The sequence below is a fragment of the Acomys minous genome (assembly GCF_964271855.1).
Source record: "Acomys minous genome assembly, chromosome: 20".
Lineage (NCBI taxonomy): Eukaryota > Metazoa > Chordata > Mammalia > Rodentia > Muridae > Acomys > Acomys minous.
The window spans coordinates 23019349-23046461 of NC_140502.1; the positions used below are offsets into that span (position 1 = coordinate 23019349).

The 27113-nt window shown below is 52.9% G+C and overlaps 1 protein-coding gene across 4 annotated transcripts; it reads left to right on the plus strand.

Moving 5' to 3' along the window:
* Nucleotides 1-569: 569 nt before the first annotated feature.
* NUMBL (NUMB like endocytic adaptor protein) lies at nt 570-26599 on the plus strand. Of its 4 annotated transcripts, none has more exons than XM_084771609.1 (10): nt 570-788; nt 4253-4337; nt 6975-7114; nt 9205-9279; nt 9397-9471; nt 12532-12672; nt 18889-19078; nt 21395-21721; nt 23253-23375; nt 25115-26599. In XM_084771609.1, exons 1-10 carry the CDS (start codon nt 765-767, stop codon nt 25780-25782), a joined length of 1848 nt encoding a protein of 615 aa, XP_084627735.1. In that variant the 5' UTR covers nt 570-764; the 3' UTR covers nt 25783-26599. The 4 variants fall into 4 exon arrangements, with proteins under 4 accessions (XP_084627735.1, XP_084627734.1, XP_084627736.1 ...); XM_084771608.1 differs by having other exon boundaries at nt 571-788; nt 21392-21721; XM_084771610.1 differs by having other exon boundaries at nt 571-788; nt 21392-21697.
* Nucleotides 26600-27113: the final 514 nt, after the last annotated feature.

Sequence of the window (27113 nt, forward strand, 5' to 3'; positions counted from 1 at the left end):
TTGCTAATGGGCCCCAATACCCCTACCAGCTGCTTTGCCAAACCCACAGGATGGGGGGATGGGGGTGCAGCAGAGTCCAGAACTAGGACCCGGTCCTAACCCAGTGCCCTCTCCAAGCCAGAGTGATCATCCATCCCCTCCAGGACGCCAGGGTCTGTTTCTCCCCCGCCTCTCTCCCCTCGCCAGCAAAAAGTGCCTCGTCACCGCTTCTGCCCGCCCCCGCCGGGCTGGGAGAACCGTGGGGTTAAAACAAGATTTGAGGACGTCTAGGCGCCTCCCTAAGCAATTCTTCAGAATCAGAACCACAGGGGATGTGAGGTCAGGGGTTACGGAAGGAAACAGAACCTGCGCCTGAACCTGAGAGCACCCCACCAGGGACGCCTGCCCGCAGGTTCCCGCAAGGCCGGGCCAAGGGGCGGGGTGGGGCGGGACGGCATCTGCATGGGAGGAGACGGGGTAGTATTTGTGTGGGGCGTGGTCTGTGGGAGGGCGGGGCCACCTCTTGCATATGCAGCAGGCGGCCGGCCAATGGGCGGGGCCGGGGCGGGGCGCCGGGGGAGGGATGCTCCCCCGCCCCCGGAACGGAATCCTCCGGGGAGCCGAGCTGGCTCGCGCGCTCGCATCCCGCACCAGCCGCCGGCCCCGGGCCCGGCCCGCGTCAGACCGAGCGGCCGCCGCCGCCACAGCAGCAGCAGCAGCAGCAGCAGCACTCGGGAAGCCGGGCCCAACCGGGGCCTCGGGAGGCGGGGGCGCCCGGGCCCTGGATGTCCCGCAGCGCAGCGGCCAGCGTGAGAAGGGCGGGCGAGGGGGGCTCGGGCCGGGGGCGGCGCCGCTGCTGATGTGGCGGAGGGTGGGAGGCGGCGGCAGCGCCCGGATGGAGAGAAGATGCCAAGGCTGGAGAGGGTGGTCCTGGGTGGGGGTCCGGGAACAGGCTCCCCGCAATCCTAAACCTGCCAGATTGGGGTCTCCAGCACAGGCCGTCTCTGCGAAGGCCCTGGTAATAGAGATCGTGGAATGCAGATTCCTTCCAAATCAAGGACAGGGCTACATAAATTCTAGGTACAACTCCCTCGGCAAGGTTTGGCGTTCAGGGTCCCGGACACAGTCCCCTTCTTAAAGCCAAGGCCTTAACTGAGCCGATTCCCGACAAAACCAGTACTCTTCCCTGACGGAGGGTTTCTTCGAGCACAACAGCCCCCCTGGGCGAGGTCCCTGGATAGAGCTGCCAAGGCCAAGACTCTGGGGTATGGGGGTCGGTTTCCAAGTACTGTCTACTCCCGGGGGTCCTGGATCCAGCCTGCCCCCCCCCACCAAGCCCTTGGGCGGTGTCCCAGGCAAATCCCCTTCTCAAAACAAGGTCCCTGTGTCTAGAACTCCACCCCAGCGTGAATAAAATAGCGAGAATTTGAGGCATTTCCCTAACCCCCCACCTCCACCCCATGCTTAGTCAGGGGTCTCGAGACATTGGTCTCCTAGGCCATCCCCTTTGTCCCTAGGGCTGCTCAGTTGTCTAAGAGAGGCCCCACCCGGAGACAATGCTCAGCCCTCCCTTCCCAGACCTAGTCCCCTCCGCCGCCCCCCCCCCCAACTCCAGGATTCAGCCTGGGCTGGGGGCGGCTCCCCAGAGACTCGGTGGAAACCTGCCTGCAGCTTCTGTGGTGACCAGCGGCTTTGTGTGTGGTATTGGATGTGTGTGTGTGTGCAAGGGTTGGGGAGGTGGCTAGAAGTGTGACCTGGTGTTTGTGTGACTGTGTGTGTGTGTGCGTGTGCGCGTGTGCATGTGCGTGCGTGCTTGCGTTGCAGCTGGCAAGGATAAGGAATCCTGCGCTGGGCATCTGCATGCTTGTGGTTGCATATGTGGTAGTGTCTGTGATGATGTGTGTGTGTGATCCCAGTGTTGTGTGACTGTGGATGTGAGCGGCAGCCCCTCACTGTGCAGGCTCCTCTACTTTTTAGACTGTGTTTAAATAGATATGTCTGCCTTTTGTGACCCTGTGCGTATGTGTACCTTGGTGTGCGTCAACATCTGTGTTGGGTTTGTGGTTGGACTTACCGTGTGGGGCTGACTGAAGATGTGGGTGGAGTTGTGACTGTGTACGTAGAATTGTGACTGTGACTCTGGCCATGTGTGGCACAATGTTGTCCTTATGTCCGATTTTGTACATAGGAGTGACACTGCATTCAGTGCAACTCCGGGTGTGTGGCTGCCATTGTATCTGAAGTCACACTGTGGGACGGGAGTGTGTATGACAGTGGTTGTGTGTCCCTAGCCATGTCTGTGTCTGTGACGAGGGTTGTACAAATGACTGTCCACCTGGCCATGGGATGCCAAGTGTGCACTACAGCCCCCTGTGTGACCTGAGCTGTGAATCTGACTTATCTGAAACTTGTCTATTAGGCAAGGTTACTGTGTGGGACTCAGGTTACGGATGTTACCAGTGTGCACCCCCCGGTATGTATGGGACTGGCTTTTATTTCGTGTGTGTGTGTGTGTGTGTGTGTGTGTGAGAGAGAGAGAGAGAGAGAGAGAGAGAGACAGAGAGAGAGAGAGAGAGAAAGACAGAGAGAGAGAGAGACAGACAGACCCACTTGGCAGTAACCCTGGACGACTCTGTGCTGGTATCCTAGACTATAAACTATGTATGTATATGTATGTGACTGTGGTTTGGTGATGACACGGCTGTGTCCAGGACCGTGTTTCCCATGGAAAGCCAGTTCCTGTGGTGTAGGGGATTTCAACAGTGCATTTTAAGTTTCTGTGTGTGAGATCTTGAGTACCCGTGGGGCCGTGACTTTGTGTATCTGTCCACGTGGGGCAGTGATTGATCATACGTGGGCCACATCCTCGTCTCCTTGACATGGAAGCTCACGGAGGAACCTGTGTATCTGTGATAGGGTGACACGGTACTGCCGCGTATGGGACACTGGCATGACAGATGGCGGCTGGGCACCGTGGGCACTGATGCTGAGTGACTCCATGCACGACTGTTTCTGATATGTGTGTGGCTGTCTGAGAGCAGCCATCCCTCCCCTGCCACCTTTGGATGACTGTATGCTATGTCTGCAATGCTCAGGCTGTGGCCGTCAGCATCTATAGTGTGTGGCTGTATACAAACAGTGATATACATACATGCAAACATACATACATACGTATATATGTATGTATAAAGAGTGGTGTCCATCAATAATGTGTGGCTATATATAAAGAGCAACATATATATATATATGTGTATATATATATATGTACACACACACACACATATATATATACACACATTATACACACACATATGAATGGTTGTCACAGAGGTTGTTATGGATACAATAACCAACTGTTAGCGTGACATTATTAATATGTGACTCTCTAGGTGTGTTGGTGTAACTGATATTGTCTGAGGTTCAGTGGCCCTCGTGCAGGTACAGCTGTGTGTGTTCTGGGGCAGGCGGCCATGGGTGGTTAGGGGGGGCTTTGTAAGACCCATGTGTGCCTCGCTCCGTGTAGGCGCTGGGAGTGTATGCAGATGAGATCGCGTCATTGTGTGACCGAGTGCATATGAGTGACCAAATAGGTGACCACTCCGGATGTGTTTCTGCTAGGATGGTGGGTGCCTGAGGGGACCGGAAGTGTCACGAAGTACGAAGTACAACTGGACATGTGTCACCCTCGCGTGTGTGCCTGACCCAGCTCATTTTGCAGAGCTAAGAGAAAAAAAAAATGAGCAAACAGTATCAGTTGTTGATATGAACAGGGGGCTGGGCTGGGCTGGGGCACACTACATGCATGTGGGCAAATGGCCGTATTAGAACTGTGTGTGCCGGTGATCACAAACATGCAGCCAGATGTTTGCCGGCGGTTGTGTCTGGTAACCAGAGGTACACAGCTGTTGTGGTGTCTATGTGATGGAACGTGATGCGCTGTGACCCAGGGGCTAAGAAAACTGCCGGGTGTCAGGTGTGTGGCTGTATGTTTGTGTATAAGCCTGGGGCATGACACTAGAGGGCCAAGTCACTCATTTCACATCATCCCTTTGGGTACTGAGTGCTCCATTAGTGTCCCCCAACACACCTACTCCTTCCTGGGCCCTTAGAACCAGGTGGCTGATCTCCCTAGTAACAGTTGCTATGACTACCAGGGTTCTTACTAGGGAGCCTGAGTTGGAGAGGGTTGGCTAAGGTCCAAGGTGGGGGGGTTGAGTAGGGGACTGGATCCGCCACCTCAACAAACTTCCCATCTTCTCAATCCCTTGAGCAGGGCGGACCCAGGAGATCTGATCAGCATTTGTCCCCAGCCCCCTGTGGGGCCTCGGGGCCCCCAGAAACCTTCAGGACGGAGTCAGGTGAGTGGCCAGCTTGACAGAGGACAGGGGCTGTACCGTACACGGACCATGGTTGTGACTAGCGTGACCAGAGGAGCTGGCAGCCACTGTCACGTGGGCTTCGTCGCAAACTCAAGTGACCATCAGAGCCCCCTGGGTCACAGACCCACATTCTAAACTCTCACCCGTAGACACCAACAGTCTCCCACAGGCAGTGACTGTGTTCGGGTCAAACCCTCACAGACGCACACACTCACGCCCTCCCACACCCGTAGATTTACAGTCCTGCGTGCGCACACAGATGGCCTCCACCACACGGTTGTCAAAATACACTGACAAGCGAGCACACTTCCAGATGCGCTCAGTAGCTCCTTACTCGCTCTTAACACACAGGCACACGTACTCATGTGCACACACGTACAGACCCTCCCAGATACACACGGGCAGCCGCTGGCACTTGTCACACACCCATTCTTAGATCACACTCAAGCGGTGTACACGGCCAGATAGGATTGCTACAGGCCTGTGATCCCAATGATGGAGAGGCTCAGACGGGAGCATCGGGAGTTCAAGTCTAGCCTCAGCTACATAGCAGGCGTGAGCCCAGCAAGGACTACATGTGATCTCTACAGCTATGAGATGCTGGCGCTCGCCTGTAAACGCCGCAGCCAGGAGGCAGAGGCAGGCAGAACTCTCTCGAGTTTTGTCATCAGCCTGGCCCGCTTTTTTGAAAAAGAAGAGATCCAGAGAGTGATTTGGCGCTCGCCTTTCATCCCATTACTCAGGAGGCAGAGGCAGGTGGATCTCCGTGAGTTCGAGGCCAGCCTGGTCTACAAAGGGAGTTCCAGGACAGCCAGGACTACACAGAAAACTTGTCTTGATGAACCAACAAGAAGCCGGGCGTGGTGGTGGCGCAGGCCTTTAATCCCAGCACTCGGGAGGCAGAGGCAGGTGGATCTCCGTGAGTTCGAGGCCAGCCTGGTCTACAAAGCGAGTCCAGGACAGCCAAGGCTACACAGAGAGACCCTGTCTCGAAAAACCAAAAAAGAAAAAAAAAAGAAAGAGAGAAAGAAAGAAAAACCAACAAGAAAAAGAAGAGAAGGAGGAGGAAGAGGAGAAGAGGAAGGAGAAAGAAATACTCATTTATAGTCCCCAGCCAGTATGTTCAGACCCACAGGTTTTTATCCCTGGATGCCTTTGAACTCGCTCTGTGCCACCACGCCCAGTGGTTTTTAGTTTTTCAAGACAGGCTTTCTCTATGTTAGCCTTGGCTGTCCTAGAAACTCACTCTGTAGACCAGGCTGCCCTTGAACTCAAGGTGATCTGCCCGCCTCCGCCTCCTGAGTGCTGGGATTAAAGGCATGCGCCACCACGCCACCCGTCTCCTGCTTTGGGTTTTGAATGAGTGAGTTTATTAAGTATACAGCAGACCAAAGTGGGACAGTAAATATCGAGTAGTGGAAGAAGTAGACAGTGAAACATCACATGGGTTTCCCACACTATCCAGGCAGACGTGACTGGAGTTGGGTCTAATTGAGAAAGCCGAGGAAAGCACCGACACGCTGACCAAAAGCCACCTCCATACAGTCTCATACACAGCAGACACAGCATCCACAGCAGACATAGGCACCATCTTAGAGATAACTGTCATCGACTCACATCCTCAGAGGCCACAGCCATAAAGGACAGTAGCCACCCCACCCCCACACCGACAGAAGCACTGCTGTATGGAAAACGGCCACAGGCACACCCCCTCAGTCTATCCAAGGCAGCACGCATAGAAAACACAAGCTCTCGCAGACAGTGACTATCCAGAGGCACATAACGTCCGCAAGGCCACTCAGACACACGCATGCCCTTCAGCAAAAACCTCCAGAGATGTACTCACAAGATAACAGCGTACAGACAACACAGACAGTCGTTCAAGGAAGCATTCTTTATACGGCCCACTTTTTTTTTTCCCCCCAAGACAGGGTTTCTCTGTGTAGCCCTGGCTGGGCTCGCTTTGTAGACCAGGCTGGCCTCGAACTCACAGCGATCCGCCTGCCTCTGCCTCCCGAGTGCTGGGATTAAAGGCGTGTGCCACCACCGCCTGGCTCAGCCCACCTCTTTACGCACAGGCACACACCACTGCTGACTGACACATCATCCCTGAGGCCTTGTTTCATCTGCATTCTGTCTGTCTGTCTGTCTGTCTCGCTTTTTCCTTATCCTTGGAGCCGAGGCCCTGGCCTTGCACGCCAGGCAAGCGCTCTGCCACCTCGCTCCGTGTCCTTGCCTCATTAGCTTCTCTGCACCTCATACCCTCAACGCCCCTGACCCTTGACCCCTACACCCTTTACACTTCAGTGCCCTGACTTCCTACCCTTCCCATCTTTATGCATCCACTCACACCCTGAACGTCTGAACCCCCTAAAGCCTGTGACCCACAACTCTTCCCCCCCGCCCCACACCACCACCCCGACCCCGACGCCTCCAGCGCCCTTTGCCACCCGTCTCTGAAGCTCTGAACGCAGAATTCTAGAACACTCCAAAACCAGTCTCCACCGCCTGGAGCTACTGATCTGTTCATCTAGCAAGCCCTTAATGCTTGTGACCACATCCCCCCTAACCTCTGGCCCCCATCCTCCATCCTGACCCTGATCCTGTGTCCGCTAGACGGGGCAGGCACCATGAACAAGTTACGGCAGAGTCTGCGGCGGAGGAAGCCGGCCTATGTGCCTGAGGCATCGCGCCCACACCAGTGGCAGGCAGATGAAGATGCCGTCCGCAAAGGCACCTGCAGCTTTCCTGTTAGGGTGAGTGCAGGGGTGGGGACCACCGGGTTGCCTGCTGTGTGCCTGCTGTGTGCCTGCTGGTCCTGGAGCGATGAGATCGGTGTTGTGCGGATGTGTGTTAGTAGGAGCTGCGTGTGCTGTGACCTCCAGCCTTGCCAATGTCGGAACTGAAACACATATGCCTGGTGGCATGACAGGACATGCTCTGCTCACTCTTGCGGAACTGGACCTTGTGGCCCTGTGTAGAAGCAAGCATTTTAGTCACTGAGCTACACTTCCCACCCCACAGCCCTAGGTTTTGATTTTTGTTTTTGTTTTTGTTTTTGTTTTTGTTTTTTGAGGCTCTGTCTCATTAAATTGCCCAGGCTGGCCTTGAACTTACTCTGTAGTTTAAGCTGGCATGAACTCAAGGCCCGCCTATCTCCCCTACACTGTCAGCACCCCTAATGCCAGCACTCGGGAGGCAGAAGCAGGTGGATCTCTGTGAGTTCAAGGCCCCCCAACCTGGTCTACAAAGCGAGTCCAGGACAGTCAAGGCGACACGGAGAAACCCTGTCTCGAAAAACCAAAAAATAAAAAATAAATAAAATAAATAATAATAATAATTCTGCCTTATACCAGAAAAATATTACTTGGGGCACACTACTGACAGGTGGACAGTTGTCACCCACTTCAGGGGCTCACAGATAACCTGCACTAGAAAGCCACAAAGACTTGGCAGCATTTGCAAAACTCTTCTCCTCTTGTGGGCGTTCATCATATTCCACTCTCCCAAGGGAGACAAGTGGATTTGGGGCCTGAGCTGTGGGATTCAGCCTGTCTTATCTGACAAAGTCATCAGACAGGCTAGGGCATCAGCCCTGATTTTCTCTTCCCTGGAAGTGGACCTAGAATGTGAGCCGTTCATTTGGCAGGCACAGGAAGTGCTGGTGAACGTGGGGGAAAGAATGCCAGCAGACAAAAGGGGGCATCTGTTAAATGGAATGTTCTTACCACCTCTGTACAGCAAGGCTGGGGATATAGCTTAGCAGGAGATACTGGCCTAGAATCCCCCAGTGAGAGGCTGGGGTGTGGCTCAGTGGTAGAGCCCCTGCCTAGAATCCCCCAGTGAGGGGCTGGGGGCGTGGCTCAGTGGTAGAGCCCCTGCCTAGAATCCCCCAGTGAGGGGCTGGGGGCGTGGCTCAGTGGTAGAGCCCCTGCCTAGAATCCCCCAGTGAGGGGTTGGGGGCGTGGCTCAGTGGTAGAGCCCCTGCCTAGAATCCCCCAGTGAGGGGCTGGGGTGTGGCTCAGTGGTAGAGCCCCTGCCTAGAATCCCCCAATGAGGGGCTGGGGTGTGGCTCAGTGGCAGAGCCCCTGCCTAGAATCCCCCAGTGAGGGGCTGGGGGTGTGGCTCAGTGGCAGAGCCTCTGCCTAGAATCCCCCAGTGAGGGGCTGGGGTGTGGCTCAGTGGTAGAGCCCCTGCCTAGGATTTCCCCCTGGAGGCTGAAAGTATGACTCAGTAGAAGAACCATGTGTGAGGCCCTCGGTTTCACCCCTAGAATGAGGAGAGGAGGATATGAGGATACAACCAAAAACATAAAATTTCAACTTTGGGTTATAGAGCTTAGTCTCAGTGGAAACAAATTCTGGGGACAATCATTGCCCCTGCAGGGAGCTCTGATTTCCGTTTGTCAGTGTAAGAGGGAAGATAAGCACTGATCTGTGCTGGCTGTGGTGTGTGTGTGTGTGTGTGTTTTCATGTACGCACCTTAGAGATTAAGTCAATGGCCGTGTGTATGCTAGGTAAGCAGTCTGGCCTGTGCTCTTTCTAACTGATGTCAGAGTAGATAGAGCTGCCTTGAGGCCTGCATCATGTCCTGGGGGATACAGGCTGAGCCTTCCGTGTGGAGACGGCCCAGCGATGGAGGCAGGACACAGATCTCTATATATTTTTCTCAGGCTGTGTGTCTGGGCTGGGAATGGGGGGGTTGCAGAGAGAGTGAATGGATCCATCTGATTGGCTGAGAGCTGTGACCCCCCACCGAGCGTGGGTATGTATGCGCAGTGATGCTGGGAATGATTGATTTACCTGTTGATGTCATTTCCTCCTTTTCCCCCCACCCCCACCCAAGTACCTGGGCCACGTGGAGGTGGAGGAGTCCCGGGGGATGCACGTTTGTGAAGATGCCGTGAAGAAACTGAAGGCGGTGAGTGAGGGGCTGGATCCAGGGAGGGGGCAAGAGCGGATGGAAAAAAAAAAAAAAAAAAACAAGAAAACCCGACAATCCTGACAGGCCCTTCTGCTCCCTGCCCCCCCATCCCAGATGGGCCGGAAGTCCGTGAAGTCTGTCCTGTGGGTGTCAGCTGATGGCCTCCGAGTGGTGGATGACAAGACCAAGGTAGGAGGCCTGTATTCGGGGGCGGAGGAAGGCTTCCCACCAGCCACCCGCGATGGGATGTTTCTCCCAAGGGGGCCTTCTGCAGGCTGCTGTGTGCGCCTCCATCGGCTTGGCTGACTGCACAGTCCTAATTCAGGAATGAGGGCTGTGGTTATTTGCGAGCTGCTCCAGAGCGTGGGTGGGTTGAGTGCGCAGCCTGGAGCAGCCACCTCAGCGCTAATCCCAGCCGCCCCCTCACCAACTGGGAAACCCTGGGCACAAGATTTAACCCCTCTGGGCTCCCGTAGCGTTGCCTTATCCTTTTGTTTTGTTTTGTTCTGTTTGGTTTTTGGTTTGTTTGATTTTATTTTCGAGACAGGGTTCCTCTGTGTAGCCTTGGCTGTCCTAGACTCGCTTTGTAGACCAGGCTGGCCTCGAACTCACAGAGATCCGTCTACCTCCTGAGTACTGGGATTAAAGGTGTCACCACGACCCACTCCGTCGCCTCATCTTAAAAACAAAACCAGGAACTGGTAATAGGCTCTATATCATCAAATCATAAAGTCTGCGAGTGGGGACTGTCTGAAATTGGGCTGCAAGGATTATACAGCGAAACCCACTCGAATGCTAGTGTGGCCCCACCCTAATTCCAGCCCCGGAAGACAGAGGCCAGTCTCCAGAACAAGCAGGCTAGCAAGACTAGCCCAATTGGGGTTGGAGATTTAGCTCAGTGGTAGCTAGCAAGCACAAGGCCCTGGGTTCGGTCCTCAGCCCTGGGGGGGGGGGGGGGGGGAGACTAGCCCAATCAGTGAGCTCTGGGTTTGATTGAGAGACCCTGTCTCAACTGAAGACTGCCTGAGGGTGATTACCACTCGCAGCCTGGGTCCTTCCTATGCGTGTGCACACAGTATGCCCACACACACAGTGGAAAAGGGGGGCCGGGGAAGAGACAAACAAAAAACAAAAACCACCTCTGCCAGGAGCTGGAGTGTGGTGACACAGGTGTGTGGTTCTAGCCCTAAGGAAGTTGAGACAGGAGGTTGAGGCAGGAGGATTACAAATCCAAGGCGAGCTTGGGCTTCATGCTGACCAACAAAAAAAAAAAAAAAAAAAAAAAAAAAGAAGTTGTTCCCTATTTTTGGGTTTTGGTTTTATTGAGACAGAGTCTGGCATAGCCCCAGCTAGCCTCAAACTCACTTTTTTTTTTTTTTTTTTAAACCAAAGATAGTTTTGAACTTTTTTTTTTTTTTAAAGATTTTTTTTGTTCGTTTGTTTGTTTTTCGAGACAGGGTCTCTCTGGGTAGCTTTGGCTGGCCTGGACTGCTTTGTAGACCAGGCTGGCCTCGAACTCACAGAGATCCGCCTGCCTCTGCCTCCCGAGTGCTGGGATTAAAGGCGTGCGCCAGCGACTATTTATTTATTAATATGTATATAGTTCTCTATCTGCAGGCCAGAAGAGGGCGCCAGATCTCACTATAGATGGCTGTGAGCCACCATGTGGTTGCTGGGAATTGAACTCAGGACCTCTGGAAGAGCAGTCAGTGCTCTTAACCTCTGAGCCATCTCTCCAGCCCGGTTTTGAACTTTTGGTCCTCTGGCCTATACCTTTCAAGTGCTGGGGTCACGGGCGTTCCCCCACCACACCTGGGGACACAGCCTAGGGTCTCCTGTATACTAGGAAAGTACACTAACACTTGAGCACGTGTGTCTTAGTTTGGGGTTTATTGCTGTGAAGAGACACCATGGCCCTCTTATAAAGGAAAACATTTCACTGGGGCTGGCTCACAGTTTCAAAGGTTTGGTTCCTTATCATCATGGCGGGAAACATGGCGGCATGCAGGAAGACATGGTGCTGGAGAAGGAGCGCCACCACCGCCCAGCGAAAGTTCTACATCTTTTGTTTTGTTTTGTTTTGTTTTGTTTTTTCGAGACAGGGTCTCTCTGTGTAGCCCTGACTGTCCTGGACTCGCTTTGTAGACCAGGCTGGCCTCGAACTCACTGTGATCCGCCTGCGAGTTCTACATCTGGCTCCACAGGCAGCAGAAGGAGACTGTGGCAACTGGGTGTAGCTTGAGCATATGAGACCTCAAATCCCGCCTCCACCGTGACACGCTTCCTACTCCAGCAAGGCCACGCCTCCTAACAGTCCCACTCCCTCTGGGCCAAGCATTCAAACACAGGAGTCTGTGAGGGCCTGTTCCTGTTCAAACCACCACAGCATCCCCGGCCCTGTTTTTGTGTTTGGATTCAGGGTCTGGGTGTTTTTCTGAGGCAGGGACTGAGGAGGGCACGCGTAGCAGGGCCTTGTGTGTGCTTAAGCAAACAATCGCTGAACTATCACCTGAGCCCCAGGGAATCTGTTTGTCCCCTTTGCCTTCCCTGACTGTAGACACTAACAGACGTTAGTGTTACTGTTAGTGTTAGTGTTAGCCTTGCCCGGGGGTGTGGAGATACCGTAGCCTGAATGCCTGAGGCCCCTTTGCCTCACGGTTCTCTGCCTTCTTGCCTAGTTAATTCTCCCTCTAGAAATCTCTGCGCAGAGCTGGGTTAAGTGCGGCTTCCTGGCTCCTGCAGGCCCTGGAGTCTGGGTCCTTCTAGCCTGGCTGTGCCTCTGGGCCGTCTCTTCCATCTCACGTGGGTCTGAGTCATGGCTCTGGGGCAAGGCTGGCCCGTGGGCAGCTCCATGACAGCTGGGTCCACATTTGATTCAGGATGAGATCGTGCCCTTGCCCGGCGGTGGTGGCGCACACCTTTAATCCCAGGATTCAGGAGGCAGAGGCAGGTGAATGGCTGTGAGTTCGAGGCCAGCCTGGTCTACAAAGCGAGTCCAGGACAGCCAAGGATACACAGAGAGACACTGTCTCCCAGGATTCGGGAGGCAGAGGCAGGTGAATCCCTGTGAGTTCGAGGCCAGCCTGGTCTACAAAGCGAGTCCAGGACAGCCAAGGATACACAGAGAAACCCTGTCTCGGAAAGAGAGAGGGAGAGAGAGAGAGAGAGACAGAGAGAGAGACAGAGAGACACCTTGTCCTGAGTGCAGGCAGCAGAGATGGTCTGCACTGCCTCCTCAACCCTTCCTAGGACCTGCTGGTAGACCAGACCATCGAGAAAGTCTCCTTCTGTGCCCCTGACCGCAACCTGGACAAGGCATTCTCCTACATATGCCGGGACGGCACCACACGCCGCTGGATCTGCCACTGCTTCCTGGCACTCAAGGACTCGGTGAGTGTCACCTCCAGCAGCTGGGCCTCTCGCCCTCAGCCACGTGGCCTGGCGGGGCGAGTCCTGGGCCTCTCTGTACCTGGTCTTCTCATCTCAAGAAGGAAACGTGTGCAGGTTGTGGTGGTGCAGAGGCAGGCGGAGCCCTGGGTTCGAGGCTAGCCTAGTCTGCGCAGTGAGTTCTGGGACAGCCAGGGCTACACAGGGAAACCCTGTCTCGAAAAAACAAAACAAAAGCAACCAAAGAAGGAAATGTGTGTAGTCTCTAATGTGGAGGATTCTAGGATGTGAGGCCACGCACACCAAGCACCAAGGAAAACACTGGTTATCATCACGCTCTTAAGAGTATTAGGTGTGTGTGTGTGTGTGTATGTGTGTGTGTGTGTGTGTGTGTGTGCAATGTGTATGTGCACCATGTGCCTGCAGATACATGTAGAGACCAGAAGGGGGCGTCAGACCCCTGGACCTGGAGTCACAGACAGATGTGGGCGCTGAGAACTGAACCCAAGTCCTTGGTAAGAGCAGACAGAGCTCTTAACCACTGAGCCACCTCGCTAGCCCTTGGCCCCCAAACTTTTGGTCCTCTTGTCTGCCTCCTAAAAGTTAGGGTTACAGAACGCATTCAGCCCCAGATAGTTTCTGCCCCAGCAGGCTTCCTTAGGGCTTTCTCAGTCAATGCTTTCCCTATCTCTCTCTCTCTCTCTCTCTCTCTCTCTCTCTCTCTCTCATTCTTTCTTTCTCAGACAGGGTTTCTCTGTATAACAGAGCCCTGGCTGGCTGTCCTGGACTTGCTTTGTTTGAGGCTGCCTTCAAACTCACAGATATCCACCTGCCTCTGCCTCACGACTGTTGGGATTAAAGGCGTGCGCCACCCCCACCTGGCTGAGTCACTGTCCTGATTACGTCCCTTCAGCCGTCATACATTTTGTATGTGGCTCTTTTCTTCTCTTGGAATTATTTATTTGTAGAGATTTATTTTGGGGGGTCTGGAGATACGGCTCAGCAATTATGAACACTCGTTGCTCTTGGTCCTTTACAGCCGTCCATGAACCCAGTGTTAGGGCCCTCAGCGCCCTCCTGTAGCCTCTGTGGGCACCAGGAGTACACTCACATAGATGTAGCCAAAACTGTCATACTCATAAAAATAAAAATAACATTTTTTTAAAGTAGGCTGGGCATGGTGGTGCACACCTTTGATCCTTGCCACTTACAAGTAAGAGGCAAGTAAGTGGATCTCTGCAAGTTCAAGGCCAGCCCGGTCTGCATATTGAATTCCATTCTAGACAGACTAGGTCTCAAAAACAAACAAAAAACAAAAGCAAAACACCAAAACAGCCATAAAGATGTATCTGTGACCTGGGAGACGGCATGGTGGATAAAGGCACTTGCTTCTAAGCTTGACTGAGAGAGTTCAATTCCCCACAACCCACATGGGGAGAGGAGAAAACCACTCCCACGTGGTGTCCTTGGTCTGACACGCACATGCATGCACACACATGCATACACACACATGCATACACATACACACACATGCATACACATGCACACACATGCACACACACGCACATGCATGCACACACACGCATACACATACACACCACATGCATACACATACACGCGCACACACCCAGACACACACATGCACACGGTATTAATAAGTTAAAATTGCTTGTTTTATTTCTCATATGTGGTGGAAGGAGGGTGTGGTGGTTAAATCAGTTACTTACTTGCTGTGTAAAAAATTGCTCCGAAATTTTGTGGCTTGGAATTATGTTTTGGGGTTGCCGGAGAGATGGCTCAGAGCTTAAGAGCACTGACTGCTCTTCCAAAGGTCCTGAGTTCAATTCCCAGCAACTCCATGGTGGTCACGACTACACCCTCTTCTGGTGTACAGGCACACATGCAGGCAGAGTACAGTATACATAAATAAATGTATCTTAAAAACAAAACAAAAAGCCGGGCATGGTGGCGCACGCCTTTAATCCCAGCACTCGGGAGGCAGAGGCAGGCGGATCGCTGTGAGTTCGAGGCCAGCCTGGTCTACAAAGTGAGATCAGAATGGCCAAGGCTACACAGAGAAACCCTGTCTCGAAAAACCAAACCAAACCAAAACAAAACAAAACAAAAAAACAAGACTTATGGGGCTGGAGAGATGGCTCAGTGGTTAAGAGCACTGGTTGCTCTTCCAGAGGTCCTGAGTTCAATTCCCAGCAACCACATGGTGGCTCACAGCCATCTATAGTGAGATCTGGTGCCCTCTTCTGGTGGGCAGGCGCACATGCAGACAACATTGTATATATAATAAATAAATCTTAAAAAAAAACAAGACTTATACTTCTTTCTTTTTTAAAAAAACTATTTATTTATTTGATGTGCAATGGTATTTTGCCTGTATGTATGTCTGTGTGAGGGTGTCAGATCCTGGAGTTACAGACAGTGGTGAGCTCCCACGTAGGTGCTAGGAACTGAACCCAGGTCCCCTTGGAAAAGCAGCCAGTGCTCTTAACCACTGAGCCATCTCTCCAACCCCAACTTTTTTTTTCTCTCTTTGTTTTTAAATTGCATTTACTGTGTGTGCATGTGTGAGCATGCCCACGCACATGTGGACCACACGCATGTAACCAGGAGAGAACAATTCCCAGACGTTCTCTCCTTCCTGTCATGTGCATCCTGGGAATCGAACTTGGGTCATCAGCCTTCGTGGCAAGTACTTTCACCCACTGAGCCACCTTGCCTGCCCTGTCTGTTGGTTGCCGGGTTTTGTTTGTTTTGTTTTAAGAATTTGAGGCAGCCCCAGCTGGGGGGTCCTGACTTCAGAGTCTCTCCTTCCTTCCAGTTTTTTTTTTTTTTTGAGACAGGGTCTCTCTGTGTAGCCTTGACTGTCCCGGACTCGCTTTGTAGACCAGGCTGGCCTCGAACTCACAGCGATCCAACTGCCTCTGCCTCCCGAGTGCTGGGATTAAAGGCGTGCGCCACCACGCCCGGCTCAGAGTCTCTCATTCCATTAAAGCCTCATAGGTACCATCTGCGGCTGTTATGTCGGGAGACCGGCTAGTTCAGTCTCACCCCACCCAGACTATCAAAGCACCTGTCGATAAATCTTTCCAACTTGGATACCACAGGCGACCCGGAGGCTCTAAAGTGGCTCTCAAGGACGTAAGTGTGAGAGGAAGGCACTGGACAACACCAGGGTGCTAGCAGGAAGCTGTGAGCTGTGTGACCATGTTGGACATGACCCTAAACATCGCCTAGCCTGGCCCCCAGGGGGCTGTGTGTCCAGTGAGCCACAGAGGACTTTCCAGGTTAAAGGGCGGGGCGCTGGTGGGGAGACATAGCCTCTGCCTCTGATGAGGGACTGAGAGGTTTTGGAAGAGCCCGTGGGGTGACAAATTTGCTGTGGCTATTTTTGGAAGCTTCGCTGCCCATGGTTGGTGGTACGGATTTGGCGTCCAGCCGCCTGGCTGCGTGGCGTGTTGGGCGCAGTGACATCTGCACTCCGGGGAGAGCTGCAGTGGCTTCTCCTTGGTTCACTGTGATCACAGTCAGCCAAGTTTTCAACATGGTCCCACAGTCACTTTGTCTCTATGTGGCCATAATGAATACATTTTTTTTCCTGCTTGATACTTAATTTGGCTCTTTTAGCTGGCTTTGGGGGACAGGTGGCTGGGCCTCGTTTGAGGCACAGGTTGTGACCTTCAATTTTAATAATATTCCTCTGTTCTCCTTTCTCCTTGCCTTGAGAGAGAGTGTCTGAGCCAGGAGCTTGCCGGGTTAGCTAGGCTGCCTACTGGGCAAGTTCTCAGAACCCAGCTGTCTCTGCCCCTCAGTGTTGGGGTTATAGGTACAAGGAGCCATGCCTGGCTTTTAATATGGGTGCTGGGATTCAAACTCAGGTCCTTAGTGGCTATACAGCATGCACCACTACTGACAGAGCCATTTTCCTTAGCCTTTGCTTTTGAGGTTTTTTTTATTTTTTTATGTTATGTGTATGGGTATTTTGCCTACATGCATGTCTGTGCCGCATGTGTGTGCAGTGCCTTCAGAGTCCAGAAGAGGGCACCAGATCCCCCGGAACCGGAGTAACAGATAGTTGTGATCACCATGTGGGCACTGGGAATCAAACCCACGTCCTCTGGAAGAGCAACCAGTACTCTTAACCACTGAGCCATCCATCCAGACCCTCCTTTGAGTTTTTAAGAGAGTGTCGGCTAGAGAGATGGCTCAGTGGTTGGGGAGCACTGACTGCTCTTCCAGAGGACCAGGGTTCAATTCCCAGCACCCACATGGCAGCTTACAACTGTCTGTAACTTCCAAGATCTGACACCCTCACACAGACATACATGGAAGCAAGACACCAGTACACATAAAAAGAAAATAAATAAATTAAGCCAGGTGTGGTGGCACACGCCTTTAATCCCAGCAACTCGGGAGGCAGAGGCAGGTGGATTGCTGTGAGTTCGAGGCCAGCCTGGCCTACAGAGCGAGTCCAGGACAGCCAGGGCTTACACAGAGAAACCTTGTCTCAAAAAACCAAGAGAGAGAGAGGAGAAAAAGAGAGAGAGTGTGTGTGTTTCATGTAGCCCAGGCTGGCCTCAAACTCCTATATAGCCAAGGATAACCTTGAACAAATGCTGGGATTTCAGGCATAATCACCATATCCAGCAGATTTTAAGTTATTAATAATGACATTCTTAGAACTTCTTCAGTTTAACTTTTAAACGTTTTCTTTTTTAAGTCAAACACATAAATTAGCCCCTTTGAATTATACAGTGAAGCCGGGCATGGTTTGAAGCAGTCAACTTGGGAATATAAAAACACCCTGAGGTATGTAGTGACTTATCGGGTCACTCTGGGATACTTAGTAAGTCAGTCAGTCTGTCTCTCTCTCTGTACATTATGTGTGTGTGTATACCTATAGAGATAGATATATATATAGATAGATATAAAGATATGGATAGGTAAACATAGGTAGGTAGATAGATAGATAGAAAATAGATAGATTTGGTTGGTTGGTTTTTAATTTTTGTTTGTTTAGACGTGGTTTCATCATGTAGACCAGGCTGGCCTTAAACTCACAGAGATCCACCTGCCTCTGCCTCCCAAATGCTGGGATTAAAGGCGTGCATCACGACTGGTGGTTTGGTTTATTTTCAGGATTGCTTTGGCTATTCTAGATCCCTCAGAGTTACCTGTGAATTTCAGAATCAACTTTTCCATTTCTACAAAGACACCGTTGGGTTTTGACAGAGATTTCATTAATTGCTGCTCCCTCGGGGGAATATTACTGTTTTACCCATTTGTCTTGCAGTCTAGGAAACACGAGATGTTTTTCTATTAGGCAGTTTTTAGTTTCTTTTTAGCAGTGTTTTGTATTTCCAGCCAGCATACATGCCTTGTACCTCTGTGCTTTGTTTGTTTGTGTGTGTGTGTGTGTGTGCGTGTGCGTGTGCGTGTGTGTTTGTGCAAATACTTGTGGAGACTAGAGGTCAACGTGGGAGATCCTTTCTAAAATTTATTTTATTATTACTATTATATTTTTATTTTTTGAGACAAGGTTTCTCTGTGTGCCCTTGGCTGTCCTGGAGCTTACTGTATAGACCAGGCTGGCCTCGAACTCAGAGATCTGCCTGCTCTTGCCTCCCAAATGTCCTCCTAAGTGTTGGGATTAAAGGCATGTGTCACCGTACCCAGCATGTCTTCATTTTGTTGTTGTTGTTGTTTCTTTCCTTTCTTTTCTTTTCTTTTCCTCTTTCTTTCTTTCTTTTGTTGTTGTTGTTTGTTTCTACAACTTACTTTGTAGAGCAGGCTGGCCTCGAACCTACAGACATCTGCCTGCCTCCCAAGTGCTGGGACTAAAGGCGTTCGCCCCCATGTCTGGCTCAAGAGATTACCCTGACTCAGCCAGCCCAGTAAAACCTGCACTGCTGCACCGAACTTCTTGTTTAGGAGTGAGGGTCTTAGCCCAAATTGGCTTCTAGCCTGTAACTGAGCTGCAGAGAAGACTCTGTGCTTTCCTCACCTGGTGGTCCAGAGAGGTGAAGGGATTCGGCTGGGTACCCCTAACTGCAGGCATACAACGCGTAGGGCATGATATTTCTTTAGATTTATTTATTATGTATATAGTATTCTGCCTGCATGTACACCTACAGGCCAGAAGAGGGCGCCCATATCTCATTATAGATGGTTGTGAGCCACCTAACCAGGCCTCCTCTTCTGCAGGGTGAGAGGCTGAGCCACGCGGTGGGCTGCGCGTTCGCCGCTTGCCTGGAAAGAAAGCAGCGGCGGGAGAAAGAGTGCGGGGTCACGGCCGCCTTCGACGCCAGTCGGACCAGCTTCGCCCGGGAGGGCTCCTTCCGCCTGTCAGGGGGTGGGCGACCTGCAGAACGCGAGGCTGGGGAGAAGAAAAAAGGTGGGTGCTGAGCACATCGAGGGGCACAGGTGTGGCAGGCGCATCCGGGGATCCCCACAGATCCCTGTTCTCAAGACAGGGCGGCTGCGGCCACGGTTGATTACGTTTGAGGGAGCAAAAAAATTTCAATTTCAGGAATTCTTGGAACAGTGTCCTCTAGGGACCCATGGGGTGCGACTCACCACAGCACACAGGCTAAGTCGGGGATTCAGTGAAGCCGCTGGTGAGGTGGAGCAGCCTTAATTAACCCAGCACTCAGAGGCAGAGACATGTAGATCACTGTGAGTTCCAGGCCAGCTAGGGCTACATAGTGAGTCCCTGTCTCAAAAAGTAGGATCTTACAGCCGGGAGGTGGTGGCGCACGCCTTTCATCCCAGCACTTGGGAGGCAGAGGCATGCAGATTGCTGTAAGTTCGAGTCTAACCTGGTCTACAGAGTTAGTCCAGGACAGCCAAGGCTACACAGAAAAACCTTGTCTCGAAAAACCAAAAAATAAAAATAGGATCTTGAGCCAGGCGTGATGGCGCACGCCTTTAATCCCAGCACCAGGGAGGCAGAGGCAGGTGGATCTCTGTGAGTTCGACGCCAGCCTGGTCTACAAAGCGAGTTCCAGGACAGCCAGGGCTACACAGAGAGACCCTGTCTCTAAAAACCAAAACAAAGAAAAATAAAAGGGCTGTTTAAAAAGGCACGAAGAGAGAGATGGAGAGATGGCTCAGTGGTTAAGAGCACCGCCTGCTCTTCCAAAGGACCAGGGTTCAATCCCCAGCGACCACATGGCAGCTCACAACTGTCTGTAACTCCAAGATCTGACACCCTCACACCAACACACATAAATTAAAAAATTAAATAAAATATTTTTTAAAAAGGCATGAAGGTTATTGTCAGAAGGTGAGCTTGTTGCAGCACGCTCTAAGTTTGAGAAGAGAATTGTGTGCAGACATGGTTTCTGGTTTCCAAGGACTCTCTGCACTGTAGAAAGTGCTTCAGTGTTTGCACAGCCAGAGGAGAGCCCAGGCAATGAGGTCCGGTAGCCCAGGGACGCTGGAACCAGAGAAGCCAGGGGACTTCTTGAAGTAACACAGAAGTGAGATAGGGGAGAAATGGTTTTCTGTGTCCAGCCTCTCCAGGGCCTGCCATTGTGGCTCCAGGTCAGGCCCATCACCTCATCCTGAAGATAGAAAAAGGCAGCCCTAAGACTTAGTGAGGTGCTAGGGGCGTGACTCAGTGGTAGAGCCCCTGCCTAGAATCCCCCAGTGAGGGGCTGGGGGTGTGGCTCAGTGGTAGAGCCCCTGCCTAGAATCCCCCAGTGAGGGGCTGAGGTGTGGCTCAGTGGTAGAGCCCCTGCCTAGAATCCCCCAGTGAGGGGCTGGGGCTGTGGCTCAGTGGTAGAGCCCCTGCCTAGAATCCCCCAGTGAGGGGCTGGGGGCGTGGCTCAGTGGTAGAGCCCCTGCCTAGAATCCCCCAGTGAGGGGCTGGGGGTGTGGCTCAGTGGTAGAGGCCCTGCCTAGAATCCCCCAGTGAGGGGCTGGGGGCGTGGCTCAGTGGTAGAGCATCTGCCTAGGGTTCCCCAGTGAGGGGCTGGGGTGTGGCTCAGTGGTAGAGCTCCTGCCTAGAATCCCCCAGTGAGGGGCTGGGGCATGGCTCAGTGGTAGAGCCCTTGCCTAGAATCCCCCAGTGAGGGGCTTGGGTGTGGCTCAGTGGTAGAGCCCCTGCCTAGAATCCCCCAGTGTGAGGCTGGGGTGTGGCTCAGTGGTAGAGCCCCTGCCTAGAATCCCCCAGTGAGGGGCTGGGGTGTGGCTCAGTGGTAGAGTCCCTGCCTAGAATCCCCCAGTGAGGGGCTGGGGGCGTGGCTCAGTGGTAGAGCCCCTGCCTAGAATCCCCCAGTGAGGGGCTGGGGTGTGGCTCAGTGGTAGAGCCCCTGCCTAGAATCCCCCAGTGAGGGACTGGGGTGTGGCTCAGTGGTAAAATACTTCCTTAGGCAGGTGTGGGTGGCACATGCCTTTAATCCCGACACATACAAGGCAGAACTTGGAGTTCAAGGCCAGCCTGGTGTACTGAGTGAATTCCAGGACAGCCAGGGCTACAGAAAGAAGCTGTCTCGGTGGAGTTGGGGGGATAAGAAAATAAAAGTAAAGTATTTTCTTAGATTCCACCAGTCTGGGGCTCAGGCTAGACTGCTTGGCTAGTAAACACAAAACTCTGGGTTCCATCCCCAGCGCTATAAACACAAGGCCAGCTGGACCCCGTTTCCAGTAAAGGCCTAGTTTCCTTAAGTCAGGAAACTAACAAACTTGTCTCCTGTGTCTTCAGCAGAGGCAGCAGCTGCTCCTGCCGTGGCTCCTGGCCCTGCCCAGCCGGGGCATGTGTCTCCAACACCGGCCACCACATCCCCTGGTGAGAAGGGGGAGGCCGGCACCCCAGTGGCTGCAGGCACCACCGCAGCTGCCATTCCCCGGCGCCATGCGCCCCTGGAGCAGCTGGTTCGCCAGGGTTCCTTTCGCGGGTTCCCGGCGCTCAGCCAGAAGAACTCACCTTTCAAGCGTCAGCTGAGCCTGCGGCTGAATGAACTCCCGTCAACGCTGCAGCGCCGTACCGACTTCCAGGTGAAGGGCACAGGTGAGCCCTGGGACCAGAAGGAAGGTACATCAGATTCAAGCGGCACTATCTGATGGGGGACGGGGACAGACGAGAGATGGTATACAGTGTGATTGATTAGTACTGTCTGCTGGGGGCAAAAATAAATTATTAAACAACGTGGGACATAGACGGTCGTTATTAGTGTTGGCCACAAGCAGAGAATAGCAGAGAGCTGCTGGCACAGATCATGATTGATAAGTCATGTCTGGTATAGGTGAAGGATAGAAACGTAGGACAGCCGTGATCAGCTAGTACTGTCTGCCGTTATTAAGGGAAGCAGGCACGGTGGCACGCATTATGTGTGCTACAGGCAGGCAAATCTACCACGGGTAAAGGAAAGAGGAAAAACCGCGTGGATTTTGTTTTTTTGCCTAGGACAAAAGCTCCATAATAGGTCAATGCTCTTTCCAAACATTTGATCGATTAGGTATATGACATGTATTAAATGGACGGTAGAAGTCTCTCTCTCTCTGGCTCTGCAAAGAAGAGGATTGTAATAGATTAGCTATGTCTGCCTTGGTCAGGGAGGAGACGGGCAACATCCATCTCGATATCCTGATACGCGCTGTAAGCAAAGAGATCCTTTTGGGGTGCGGTAGTGGGCTACACAATTAGTTCGCAAAATTGGCTTTGGGCCAGGCAGGAAAGAAAGCAGCAGTATGTGGGCACTATTTTTTTTTTCCTTTTTCTGTTTTTTGAGATGGGGTTTCTTTGTGTGGTCCGGGCTGTCCTGGACTTGCTTTGTAGACCAGGCTGGCCTCAAACTCACAGAGATCCGCCTCCCTGAGTGCTGGGATTAAAGGAGTGTGCCACCATGCCAGGCTACTTTTTTTTTTTTCCCTCCCCTGAGACAGGGTTTCTCTGTGTAGCCCTGGCTGTCCTGGACTCACTTTGTAGACCAGGCTGGCCTCGAACTCACAGAGATCCACCTGCCTCTGCCTCCCGAGTGCTGGGATTAAAGGCGTGCGCCACCAGGCCCATCCCTCCTCCCAGGCTCTTATGAGGCCACCATGCCTGGTCTATGTCCACTGTCTTGCTGTCATCTCCGCTAGGATTGATGGCAGAATACGAGTTAGGCCAGGCCAACTAGGGTGTGTCCATTGGCCCCGTTTCTCTAACACAACGTAAGAGCTCTGATCCCAGCCAGTGTGCGTCGGCGTGGCCAGCGTCCGCTCCTTCAGGCCCCGTGCACTTGCTGTTCACGTGGTGGAAGGCATGATTTAATCAATGCCCGCTGTTGGGTGGTTTTCAACATCTCCAGTCGTAGTCACTAGGATCTTAAGGTCCTGGCCTGGGATTCCTGTGACTGTCAGTTAACAAATGCCACATCCTGGCTTTTGTTGTTACACCCCTCTCTCGTCACACTCATCCATGTGCACAATTATTTTAGTGGTCATGGCCACCTAGTGACCCTCACCCCTCTGGAAGAAAAGAAATCTAGGTTATACAGGGGTCCCGAGGACCCAGAGGAAAGGTGGCGTTGCAGCAGGCTACCCCTCTGTCCGCTCACCTCTACCGTTCTGCGTCCTCGCAGTGCCTGAAATGGAGCCTCCTGGTACCGGTGACAGCGACGGCATCAACGCTCTGTGCACACAGATCAGCTCGTCTTTTGCCAGTGCTGGAGCGCCAGTGTCAGGGCCACCCTCTGCCACACCAGGTAAGCACGGCCCTCCTGCTGGGCAGTCCCTCTCCAGAGGCTGTCTTGCATTCCTTTGCCCATTAAGGGCCGTCTTGTTAACCCTGGGAACCATGCATGGCTCAGGGTTAGCACGTGAGAGCCCGTGGATCGCCTCTGAGCTGTAGGATTGGTTTAGAACCACTATATTGCCTTAGGACAGCAGGATCCGTTTAGAATTAGAAACCAGGCCGGGCGTGGTGGTGCACGCTGTTAATCCCGGCACTCGGGAGGCAGAGGCAGGAGGATTGCTATGAGTTCGAGGTCAGCCTGGTCTACAAAGTGAGTCCAGGATAGAGAAACCCTGTCTCAAAAAAAAAAAAAAAAAAAAAAAGAAAAAAGAGAATTAGAAACCACCTTAAAGCCATGGCTTGTCATAGAACCACAGTCACTTTAGAATGACAGGCTTTTAGAGCCACAGGAGCAACCTAGAACCCTGTATTGTATTGTCTTCGCTCTGCCAGATAGTTTTTCGAATCCTAGTATCACCTCAGAGCCATGAGCTCACCAAGAGCCAGGAGCTTCCCTAACCACTGGACTTTTTCGGAATGTCAAACATTAAAAAAAAAAAATGTACTCCCAGAACCTTAGCAAGATACAAACTTTTTTTTGTTTTGTTTTGTTTTGTTTTTTTGAGACAGGGTCTCTCTGTGTAACCTTGGCTGTCCTGGACTCACTTTGTAGCCCAGGCTGGCCTCGAACTCACAGCGATCCACCTGCCTCTGCCTCCCCAGTGCTGGGATTAAAGGCGTGCGCCACCACGCCCGGCTCCGATGGTAGATTTTTTTTAAGCTCTATTTTATTTGGGGTGTTTGCTGCTTCTACCTCCCTTCTCCACCCCAGTCCCTCCTGACACCTCAACACTAGGAATGAGAGAAAGAAGGTTAGTGGGAGTGGAAGGGTATAAACCTCTCTACTTCTCCATTCTCTCAGAATCCTCAGAATTAAACTGACCGCAGCCCTTTAATCCCAGCACTCGGGAGGCAGAGGCAGGCGGATCGCTGTGAGTTCGAGGCCAGCCTGGTCTACAGAGTGAGTCTAGGACAGCCAAGGCTACACAGAGAGACCCTGTCTCGAAAAACCAAAAAAAATTAAAAATAAAAACTAAAAAATAAAATAAAATAAACTGACTGCAGCTGGCAAAGACCACGCCCCTCTCCATGCCTCACAAGGCAGGGCTGTTTACCAGCTGCCCAAGACCACACCTGCAGGAGGCATTTATCAGCTGTGGACAAACTAAAGCCCCAACTAAAATCCCACACTTGGGATTAAAACAAACAAACAAAAAAGTTTACATAACACAACTGAGTTTTGTTTTATTTTATTTTATGTTATTTATGTTTGGTGTTTCAGGACAGACAGGGTTTCTCTGTTTTAGCCTTGGCTGTTCTGGACTCGAATTGTAGACCAGGCTGGCCTGGAACTCACAGCGATCCACCTGCCTCTGCCTCCCGAGTGCTGGGATTCAAGGCGTGTGTGCCACCAGCTCCCCGGCTACAACTGAGTTTTAAAAGAAGTCAAAACTCCCATTATACACCCCACCCGCAAACCTGTTACGAGTTAGGGTGACGTTATCTGTCCAGGTCAGGGCAGTGGGTGAAGACTTGGGGGTTCACAGACAGCCTGGCTATAGAACCTCAGCTCTGGTCTGCAGGTCACCGGACTGCTAAAGCCAGGATCCGTCATAGCAACCTGTGTGCCCTTCGTTTGCCTTTCTCCAGGGACTTCTGCCTGGGGTGAGCCCTCTGTACCCCCTGCAGCTGCCTTCCAACCTGGACACAAGCGGACCCCTTCAGAGGCTGAGCGATGGTTGGAGGAAGTGTCCCAGGTGGCTAAGGCCCAGCAGCAGCAGCAGCAGCAGCAGCAACAGCAGCAGCAGCAGCAGCAGCAGCAGCAAGCCTCCTCGGTGCCACCGATGCCCGCCATGGCCCCCACCCTGCAACCCTTTTCTGCCCCAATGGGGCCCTTTGACACTCCAGCTGCGCAGGTGGCTGTGTTCCTGCCACCCACACACATGCAGCCTCCGTTTGTACCCGCCTACCCGGGCCTGGGGTACCCACCCATGCCCCGGGTGCCTGTGGTGGGCATCACACCTTCACAGATGGTGGCCAACGCCTTCTGCTCAGCTGCCCAGCTCCAGCCCCAACCTGCCACGCTGCTTGGAAAAGCCGGGGCCTTCCCCCAAACTGCTGCACCCAGTGCCCCTGGGGGCCAGGCCCGTCCACGCCCCAACGGGGCCCCCTGGCCCCCGGAGCCAGCGTCTGCTCCTGCCCCTGAGTTGGACCCCTTTGAGGCCCAGTGGGCAGCGTTAGAAGGCAAACCCGCTGTGGAGAAGCCTTCCAACCCCTTCTCTGGTGACTTGCAGAAGACTTTTGAGATTGAACTGTAGCCCTGATTACCCTGCCTCCCCACTCCATCAGCCCCAGGGGCACCACACTCAGGAGGGGAGGCGCCCAGCCTTTCCCTCTAGTGCCGCGCCCTGAGCTGCGCCCCTCGACGCCCCCTCTTAAGCCTTTCTCTCCACCACCCCTCACAAACCACTACAGAACCAATATTGTGATGCCTAGGTTGCGCCAAGAAGGAATTCAGGGATGGACCCAGCCTCGCTAAGGGAACCATTTTTTCCACTGCCGGACTTAGGCTGGCGATGCCCTGTTCTCAGCCGCAGACACGGAATGCCCTCTGTTCAAGCTACGTTTCCTAGCAACCCACCCACCGACCCCCGCCCAGTTTCTGTTGTTGCCCTTTCACCGTTCAGTGTTGGGCAGGATGGAGGAGGGATGTCCACTTGGGGGCGCACTCCTGGGACCACCTCAAGCCTGGTCCATCCCCTCCCTGCCGCCCCCCCCCCCCCCCCCCGTACACACACACACACAGCACAAGCTAAGGGCTTCCCTCTGCCCACGCTGCGTTCACTGCCAATGCTGTGCTTGCCCTGCCCCCCTCCCCCATTCGGGGGCCATGTCTTCCGGAGGGCCAAGGTCTCACGGGGTGGGGCCCAGGAGAGGGGGGAGGAGGGAGGGATAAAGATGCTCAGTTACCTCATGGTCGGTGCCCGCTGGGGGAGGGGGTCCCAGGAGAAAAAGAAGAAGGGGTGCCTGGCGGGTACTTTTCTATCTTTTATTTCCAGATTTTTTTTTTTTTGTATCTAAACTTGCAGATTTGTATTATACAAGGACAGCCAATAAAGGAAGAATATAACGGTGGCCGTTGGGAGAGCGAGGTGTGTGTGTAGGGAGGACCCTGTGGTTGTAGAGCCTTTGCTACAGCACGGCCTTTTATTTCCTGCCTGTGGGCCCAGCACTAGGGACCTGGAAGCAAGGGGAACCCGGAGCTCAAGGTCAGTCTCAGCCGCCATAATCTGAGGCTATCCTAGACTACCCGAGAGAACCTGTCGTCTCAAACATCTCCGAGCGGTACCTGAGTCGTGGTTTGGTGATCAGCACCTATCATGTGGATACTATAGGGGGCCCAGAATTAATCGTCCCTTTCTTAATTATTAACAGACTTTGCTGGATGTGGTGGCGCACGCCTTTAATCCCAGCACTCAGGGAGGCAGAGGCAGGCGGATCGCTGTGAGTTCGAGGCCAGCCTGGTCTACAAAGTGAGTCCAGGACAGCCAAGGCTACACAGAGAGACCCTGTCTCAAACAAACAAAACAAGGCTGGGTGGTGGTGGCGGCGCACGCTTTTAAACCCAGCACTCGGGAGGCAGAGGCAG

Coding starts and splice junctions, on each gene's coding strand:
- NUMBL (XM_084771608.1), top strand. CDS start 765: ATGTCCCGCAGCGCAGCGGCCAGC. Junction 9,472..12,531: donor TGGTGGATGACAAGACCAAG/GTAGGAGGCCTG, acceptor AACCCTTCCTAG/GACCTGCTGGTAGACCAGAC. Junction 21,722..23,252: donor GCCCTGGGACCAGAAGGAAG/GTACATCAGATT, acceptor GCGTCCTCGCAG/TGCCTGAAATGGAGCCTCCT.